The sequence below is a fragment of the Apis dorsata genome, unplaced genomic scaffold (genome assembly GCF_000469605.1).
Source record: "Apis dorsata unplaced genomic scaffold, Apis dorsata 1.3 scaffold_1001, whole genome shotgun sequence".
In the NCBI taxonomy this organism is placed as follows: Eukaryota; Metazoa; Arthropoda; class Insecta; order Hymenoptera; family Apidae; genus Apis; species Apis dorsata.
The window spans coordinates 2035-12025 of NW_006264102.1; the positions used below are offsets into that span (position 1 = coordinate 2035).

The 9991-nt window shown below is 24.6% G+C and overlaps 1 protein-coding gene across 1 annotated transcript in view; it reads left to right on the top strand.

Moving 5' to 3' along the window:
- Nucleotides 1–9991, top strand: part of LOC102679763 (SR-related and CTD-associated factor 4) — a 13479-nt gene continuing 3488 nt past the window's right edge. The window contains exons 1-17 of the mRNA XM_006624218.1: nt 1–105; nt 286–577; nt 675–862; nt 1023–1298; nt 1395–1538; nt 1632–1882; nt 2000–2233; nt 2380–2513; nt 2614–2822; nt 2969–3146; nt 3223–3531; nt 3629–3856; nt 4187–4458; nt 4586–4831; nt 5108–5568; nt 6992–7272; nt 7535–8145. Coding sequence (XP_006624281.1) covers nt 22–105; nt 286–577; nt 675–862; nt 1023–1298; nt 1395–1538; nt 1632–1882; nt 2000–2233; nt 2380–2513; nt 2614–2822; nt 2969–3146; nt 3223–3531; nt 3629–3856; nt 4187–4458; nt 4586–4831; nt 5108–5568; nt 6992–7272; nt 7535–8139 — 4392 coding nt within the window. The 5' untranslated portion in view covers nt 1–21 and the 3' untranslated portion in view covers nt 8140–8145. The remainder of the gene's footprint in view (nt 106–285; nt 578–674; nt 863–1022; nt 1299–1394; nt 1539–1631; nt 1883–1999; nt 2234–2379; nt 2514–2613; nt 2823–2968; nt 3147–3222; nt 3532–3628; nt 3857–4186; nt 4459–4585; nt 4832–5107; nt 5569–6991; nt 7273–7534; nt 8146–9991) is intronic.

Below are 9991 nucleotides of genomic sequence, written 5' to 3' on the forward strand. Positions count from 1 at the left end.
CCACCAATTTCAAAAGCTAAAATGAATTCTTTAACTAGGGGTGCAATTAAAGCAATTAAATTTTATAAACATGTTGTGCAAAGTGTTGAAAAATTCATTCAAAAAGTAAGTCATATAAAATTATTCTTATAATTTTATATATATTAATATAATATAATTATAGTTTCATAAATTATAGTTTTATAAGATATTATTTTATATTATAAAAAATAAGAAATTTTTTAAAATTAAATTATAAAATTAGTTTTATTTATATTAATATAATATATTAATTTTATGTTACAGTGTAAACCAGAATACAAAGTGCCTGGATTGTATGTTATTGATTCAATTGTACGTCAATCCAGACATCAGTTTGGAGTAGAGAAAGATGTTTTTGCTCCACGTTTTGCTAAGAACATGCAAACTACTTTCTTAAATCTTTTGAAATGTCCTCAAGAAGATAAAAGTAAAGTAATAAGAGTTTTAAATCTTTGGCAAAAAAATGCAGTTTTTCCTTCAGAGGTAATACAACCTTTATTTGATCTTGCGGATCCAAATCATCCAATACATAAGGAACAAGCAGTTAATACCAATGGTAAAATAACTGTGATTTAGTATAAAATTATTTATAATATATAAAATATCTATGAAATTTATCATATTAGATATTGAATATTCGTTATTATTTTTAGGTACACTGAATATTTCTTCAACAAATAATGTTAGTAATACTGGTACTTCTGTAAAAACTCCACCTTTAACTGCAAAAAATGTAGTAAAAGATCAAAAAATATTTTCTTCTGCAAAACCAATTGATCCTGCTTGGCTTGCACAAACAAAAATGGAGACAGCAAATATAGTTAATGCTAATAAACTTTTAGTAAGTTTACTAATAACTTATATATAATATAGCTTATATTATATTTTATTTTTAATTTATTTAAATATTATTTTTAATTAATTTATATTTTTAATTATTATTTTTAATTTATTTATAATATATCGTTTGTAAAATTGATATATTTTATAACATTTTTTAGGGGCAATCAAATTCAAATCAAATGGATGCTTCTTTTCTTGATCAATTACAACATTTACAACAATTGTTATTAAAAAAACAAGAATCGAATGAACAAAAAAGTTCTGTAAAATTTGATAAAAAACTCTTAGATTTTGATTATGGTGAAGAAGAAGATGATGATGTTGTTGTTGCTAATTCGCCAGCAGCAACAGGAACATCTAATACTGGTCAACATAATACACTTTCAACTGGAAATAGTTTAGAAAGTCTTGGACTTCTTTTAACAAATCCAGAGGTACAAGTTAATAATTTTAACATTATTATAATTTACTTATGTAAATAAAATATAATATTATAAATAAATTATTTTATCATTGAATTGATAATATAGGTTTTGAGACAACTTCAAACATTACAACAAACAATGCAAGGAAGTACTTCTTCTCAACATGAAACAGAAGAAAAAATGCGAAAACTTCAACAAATGAAACAACAAGAAGAAGAATTTGATAAGCATTTAGCTCAAACTGTTCCTGTATGTTATTAATAATAAATATATGTTTTTTTTTTTAGTTATATAAATATAAAAAAAAATTAATTTTTTATTGTAAATCAATTTTCATTTTAGAATTTACCATTTGCGTCAGAATGTGAATTAAAACCTTCGGATATCTTGAAACCAAGTCAACAAAGTACATATACAACAAATGTAAATAGCAGCGTCATACAAGATATGAGTCAACCACCTCCTGGTTATCCACCAGCTCTACCATATGCCTCTCAACCTTTATCAAATATTAGGCAGATAAATCAACAAACGCATCAAAATCAAAAAAGTCCGCTTCTGGATGAACGGCAAGACACGCAAGATTATTCTGGGTAACTTTTTTTTTCTTGATCCCTTTTATAAAATTTCATTTTTTTATTTATATTATTTTAATTTAATTTATATTTATTTTAATCTTCATTATAACTAATTTAATAAATCATTCATAGAAATGGCACAAGACGAGATAGTAGCAGTGTAGAAATTGTAAATTGTGAAAATACAAGATCACAAAGTAGATCACCTGATCGATACAGACATCATAGTCGTTCTAGATCACCAAGGCATAGAGATAGGGATAGAGATAGAGATAGAGATAGAGATCGAGATCGAGATCGAGATCGAGATCGAGATCGAGACAGAGATAGAAAATCTCGATCAAGAAGTAGATCTAGAAGAAGAAGGTAATTTTATATATTTTTACTATATAAATATATTGTTGAATAATTTATTTATATAAATATATTTTTACATTATTTTATGTATATTATATTATTTAAATTATGATTATAAACTATTTAAATTATTATTATTATTAAATTATTATTAGATCTAGATCAAGAGACAGAGGTCGTGACAGAAAACGAGAGGATAGTCGAGAAAAAATGACTGAAGAAGAACGAGAAAAAGAAAGAGAAAGACGTAAACGAGGACTGCCACCAATTGTGAGAGATAAATTAAGTGGTAATTATGTTTTTATATATATATATATTTTTTTTTTCTCTTTTTTTTGAATTTTTTTTTTTTGTCTTTTTTTTAAAATAAATTTAATATTTATTTTCAGTTTGTAGTACTACTCTTTGGGTAGGACATCTATCAAAATTGGTACATCAAGAAGAACTTTCAGATACATTTGGAGAATTTGGTGACATTGTTAGTATAGATTTAATTTCACCTAGAGGTTGCGCCTTTATATGCATGAATAGAAGACAAGATGCATACCGAGCTCTTACTAAGCTTAAAAATCATAAAATGCAAGGAAAAGCAATCACTGTAAGTTTGATTGTTTTTACACATATCAATGTTATACTTATTTTTATAAAAAGTTTTTATTTATAAACCTATTATTAATTTTAAGTTCCTATGTAGTAATGAAGAAAAATGTTTTTTATAATAATAAAATTTTTAATATATTTTAGTTAGCTTGGGCACCAGGAAAAGGAGTAAAAGGAAAAGAATGGAAAGATTATTGGGAAGTTGAATTAGGAGTTAGTTATATTCCTTGGAATAAATTAGTTAATGTTACTGATCAAGATTTAGAACTATTAGAAGAAGGAGGTATGATTGATGAGGACACTCTACCGCCCAATTTAAAAGGTTAAAAAAATTACACTTCATTATTAGTTTTGAATAGATTATAAATTTTTATAAATCATTAATAATATATATATAGGTAAATTAAAACATTCCGGAACTGCAGATGTGCTTCAACAACACTTGCAATTACAACAACAAGCATTAGTTGCAGCTACTGGAATTCCAAATTTAGCAGATGGTATAGTAAATGTAATGCAATCTTCAACTAGCGCTCAACAGCAACAATCTCAACAGCAAACTCAGCAACAAGGCCAACAACAACAACAAGTAATTGATACAAGTCAACCTCCACCAATTAGACCTCCTACATCAGCTGCACTTTTAGCACCACCAAATACACAATTACAGATGATGCCACCTGCTTTCACGATGCCAGGAGTTCCTCGTACGTAATTATTTAAAAGAAATTTCATAAGAAATCAATGTTTTTTTTCAATTTTATCAATATATTATTATCAAGTTTATATATATTTATTATCTAGGTATGATTGGACCAATGGGATTACCAATGGCACATAGTTTAATGCCAAACGTTCCCATAGGTGTGCCACCTCCAAATATGCAAAGTTTATTAGGACCACCAGGAATGATGCAAACTATGTTAACGCCACCTGTAAATTCTCCATTTGGAGCAAGTGTTGGCGTTGGTTTACTAACTCAAATTCCTTTACCAGCTCCAGCAGCACCTTCTGATAAACCTAATTCTACTGGTATATATATAAAATTTATATATTCGTGGGACGTTTAAAATTGATAAACATAAATATTAATATATAAAAATATTGAGTAAATCTTATTTATTAAATTATAAGCAATTTAAAATTGCATTAAATAAAATAAGGCAAAGATTTAAATCACATTATCATTTGATTTCATATGAGATTTAATTTGTTTAGAATTTAATAAATAAATCTCAATCATATATTTTATATTTGTTTTGATCTCTAAATTTGACTTTTCAAAGATTTTTTTTATTATATTAATACCTTATATATAATATTTCATTTACGAAATAAAACCTATGAATATTCTATTTTTAGGTATGCCACATAATGTTCCTCCGATAGGAGTTCCACCACCAACAACGGAAACAGGAATGCCAAATTTACCAATGTTACGTCAACCATATGGTGTAGGACCTTCTGCACCCTTACAAATGCAACTACCTCAACAACATTCTGCTGATGATATGGATGTAGAAATGGAAGATGCAATGCCACAAAATTCAAATGGAACAAAAAATAAAAATAATTTAACTGAACAACAACTTCCACAAAATGAAGAACGAATAGAATCTGATCAACAAGCAGAAGTAAATATATATTATTTATTTATTTTAACAATAATAATTTTGTTTTATATATTATTATTTATTATTATTTATTATTATATATTATTATATAAAATTATTTTGACTTCTGTTTTGAATATAATAATAGCATCGGGATTATAAAGAAAGAGAAAGAGATCGTGAAAATAGAGAAAGAAGAGATAGAGAGACACATTTATCGCACAGAGATAGAGAAGGTAATGATTCTAGAATGGATCGTGGAAGAGATAGAGGTAGAGGAAGAGATAGAGGACGTGATCGCAGAAGGGATCTTAGAGATAGAGATAGAGATGATAGAAGAGAAAGAGAAAACAGAGAAAATCGCGAAGGAAATCCACAAACTCAAAATCTTCAGGTAATTTGCTATTAAAAGAAGATTATAGATTATTATAAATTAGAAGATATGAAACTAAAGATTATATTGAGTTTATTAGTTTTATTAAATATTAAAATATAATATATTAAATTTTTATTGTTAAATATTAAAATATTAGAGATAAAAAGTTTTAAAAAATTATACAAAATATATAATTATATAAATGATTTAAATTAATAAAAAATTTTATTTTGCTTAGAATTTCAATCAGAATTAGAATTATTAAATCAATTTTAATAAAATATTTGTATTCAGGAAAACGAATCTACCCCAAAAAAGGATGGCAAACCAAGTTTAGCTGATCGTTTGCGTCAATTGGCTGATGGTACACTGCCGCTTGAAGATCGTGTTGATCGAATAATTCCTCGTAATCGTCAAGAACGAGATAGATCTGATAGAAACTTTGATGATTCTCGATCAACACGTGGAGAACCTCTTTCTTCTTTGATGGATTTACCAAAATTTGGTTTACCTCAAGAAAGAGGTGATTTCCCAGCTCGACCACCAGATTTTCGTAATCCACAAGATCCAAGAGAATATCAACAACAAAGAGATAGACAGAATTTCGGAAGGAGTCACAGAGGATCACAGATACACGAGGAATTTATGGATGTTCCAAGGTTGCAAGGAGGAATATATCAAGAAGAATTTGATAATAGAATACATGGACAAAGAGTAGAAGATTTTGGAAGACTTGGACCACTCAGAGAACAAAGGTAAAATATAATTTTATAATTAATTTATATTATATTATATTATATTATATATTTATATTTTTTAATTAATTTATATGATATTAATTTTTTCAATTTTTTTCAATTATAAAATAATAATTTTATAATTGATAAAACAAACAAAAATAAGTAAATTATCATAGAAATAAATACAATTATTATGAGCATATAAGAATATACAAACATGAATATATAGAATATTTTGTTTAATTGAATATGATCAAATATTTCATCAAAAATTAAAGTTATCAAAAAAATGTTTTAACAAAAACTATTTAATTTAAATGTAAACATTATATTATGCAAAGAATTTTTTCATAAGTCAAATGATGAGCGAGATTTCAAAATCAATTTCGCTTTTTTAATTAAAATCATAGAATTTTGAATTCATTAATCAATTTATCTGGATGCATTAATGAATTGATTTAGATTTTTATTTCCTATATAAAAAAGTACTAAATATTTCTATTCTGTCAAAATTCGAAGATTAAAAAGATGAGAATCATTTATAAACCTTTTCATTTGTTCAATTTTCGCCTTCCGATTTTCCGTCCAATTGAAAATGATTATTGATCGGTATAACGTTTAAACATTGTATCAATAATTAATCGATATTTATTTTCAACTGATAATGAAAATCGGACAATATAAAATGATTATAATTGATTCTAGAACAAATCCTAGATAGATATGTAAAAATAAAATACGCATTTCTTTTATTAATTATCGCTTTCAATTAAATAAAATAAGTGAAATATAATACATGCTAGGACATGAGCTATAGGACATAAGCTATAATACATGAATGGACGAAGCTATTCAATCAATGAAGGAAATACATATTTTGTTTTTATATATTCGCGAAAATCCTATTAAACTAGAATTAATCACAGACAATTATTTTTTTTTCGAATTTTAATAATATTCACAATATTTAAATTGAAATATCTTCTAAATGTATTTTTCGACGTAAGATTAATATTTTTTTTATAGAAACCCAAATAAATTAAATGATTCAGTTAAAAAAATGAAATTAATCTTGGAATCTCTATTATACTATAATTGATTTCTTAGGTAGATCTATTTATTATTCGACCTACAAAAAATAATTTATATCATATAATATATATATTCAAATATCTTTGGTTAAAATATTTTTGTCTTGTCTTGTCAGATATTCCAGATCAGATTCAATTAAATGAAACATTTGGTATATAATTATATATATACAAATAAAATTATTTTTTCTTCAAAATCATTTATTAAAGAATACTACTTATTAAGGAAGAATTCATATTTTCTAAAAAAAAAAAATTAATATAATATAATATAATTCAATTTTTAAAATATTAACTATAATTAAATATAATTATATTTAAAGTAAATTATTAATTATTTTTCAAAGGGAGGAATTCGATAGATCTGAAGTACGAGGAAGAAGACCACTTGATGATCGAGATCGATTTGATTATGAAATAAGACGAGATGGTTTTGACCTGCGACTTCAAGATAGTTTCGATCCAAGAGGGCATCTCGACCGAAGTGATTTTGAATCTAGGAGACGGGAATTCTTTGGAATCGATCCTATATTTGGAATGCCACCAATCATGGGACCTAGAGGTCCAAGACCTGGACATCCTGACGGATTTGGACCACGCCCAACTCCTTTAGGAGTTCGCGGACCAGGTAAAAATATTTTTATTCTTTATAAAAAAAAAGAAAAATTTAAAATATTAAATTATTTTTAAACATTAAAAATTAAACATTAAATATTAAATATTATATATTATAACATTAAATTTAAATATTAAAATAATATTAATTAAGTTATTAATTAATTTTTTCATTTATGTTACGTATTTAAAATAGATATAAATCATTTTTTATATATATTTCTTAATAAATAAGAATTGAATAAATAAATAAAATTTAACAAATTTTTTTATAGGTCCATTAATGTTCCATCCACGAGGCTTGGGACCCCGACCTCTTCGTCCTGGAATGAGGCCTTTTGGACCTCGTGGACCACCGTTCGATCCCCGAGAATCAGATGCCTTTTTTAGACCTCCCTTTGATGATATTCGTCCTCATGTTAGACCACCTTTTGGACCTATGGGTCCACCATCCATTATTCCTCCAGAATCTGCTGTTCCCTGGAGAAACCAGGAACTTCCTCCTGGTTCCTGGTCTTCTGATTCAGAGAATCACTTACAAAGAGATAATCTTAGAGATAAAAAAGGTAATAATAAACATTCAAATAACATGGAAAGAGAAAATCGAAATAGGGGACGAAAATCAAGATGGGCTAATGTAAGTCCATCTGGAGAAGAAATGGAAGAATCAAAAGAACAAGAATCAACATCTACAAATGTTGAAGAAAAAGAACCTATAAAGGAAGAGGAAGTAGTAGCGAAAGAAGAGGAAAAAGAAGAAATTGGAATAAAGGAAATAATCTCTAATAAACAAAAAGAAGAATTAAAAGAAACGATTGAGGCAAATCAAGAAGTCATTGAAATGAAGAAGGAAGAAGAAGAGGATCGCAGGGATTCTTAGACCAAAGTAAAAAGCGATTATTCTCTTTAAAATTTTTTCTTACTCTATGGAGTGGTGTGAGGGAGAATTCGCTTCAAATTAGATCAAATTGAAACAGTCAATTTTAGAAAATGGAATACTGAATTTTAGAATAATTATATTCAATCGATGATAATTATTGTTAAAATAATAATATGCCGTTTTAATTTTATTCTCTGTAATATTGATGAAATTATTGCTTGTTATTAAAGATAGATCTTAAGAAGTAAATATAACAAAGAAATTATAATAAATAAAATTTAAAAAAATACAAGATTTTAATTTACTTTAAATTAATAAATTCGTATATAAATTTAAAATACCATATTTTTTAGAAAAATATAGAAAAAAAATATTTTTACTAATTGTTCAATCTATATCATTTTTTATATTTAAATAATTATTTTATATTATTTTACAATGTATAAAACAAATAATATAAATATATCATCGATTGAACATAATAAGATATCTTTAATTTAGAGTTTCAAGTTTCATATAAATTGATTTTGTCAATTTGATAATGTAAGAAGTTGTGAGTTTTGAACACAGGACTCTGTGGATACTCTAAATGGCGACTTATTTATTGAATTGTAAATACTTTTGTATTTTCGTAGTGAACAAAAATATACACAATATATTCAATTTAAATTTATATATTTAACTATTTCTCTAAACTTTTGGAAGTATAAAAAAAGTGTTTGATTCTAAAATGAAAGTAAATATATTTTCTATTTTGAATAAGAAAGGATTTTAAATTATTAATTCAATAGTTTTATTAAATTATATTTTAATATTTTTCTAAAAAAAAATTAAATTAGGTTAATTAATTTATTTTTAATTTATAGAAAATAAAATCAAAAGTTTTTAATTTTTTTCTATAAAAATATATAAATTTACTTCAGAAGAAGAAAAATATGAATACAACAATATTTATGTTTATTATTATTTTTCATCAAATGATTTTTTAATATTTTTTTTTTTATATTTCCAATAGTCAAAGAAATTAAATATATATATTTAAATCAATCATACTGTATAGATAAATAAATATTAACAATAGAATCTTGATTAACCGTATATTCTAAAAACTAAATATTTTTCCTTGATTAAATTTAGTTGTTCAACTGAATTTTTAAAATATATAGAATGTTAATATATTCGTAAGATACGTTTGAAGGAACGACTTTAGAGATAATAAAATATAAATACAAAAATTTATATAAAAATATTGATTATTTATTAAATTATTTATATTTTAAGTATATATTAAATGAAATGAGACATGAAGAGTAATAATGATGTAATGGAGACAATAATTTCATTCTATTAGCTTCATTTAATAAAAATTCCAATTATAACGTAATAAATAAGCTTCAATTGATTTTTTTTTCTTTGCTTCTAGAATTAACTTTGCAACTTTTTTCTTCTTTCAACGAATATATTAATATTTATATATAGAGATAATAATAAAATTATAGAATACATAAAAAGATCAGTAACTGATTGAATTCAAATAATTTTATTTTATTTGAATATATTATATTAATATTCATATAATATTCTTAAGATATTCGTTTGAAGGAACGACTTTAGAAATAAAAACATTTATATTAATATTCATTTTAATTAGATTTTTTTATTCAATATAAATAAGAAAAATTTACGTATTTTTTATAAAATAAAAAAATTAAATATTTGATGTACAAAAAAATTCAATAATTAAAAAAAATTGTGAATTCGGATAAGCAAGATTCTATTCCAAATATTTAATTAGATAGAGAGAGAGATTATATATATATATATATATATATATATATTACGTATGTATGTG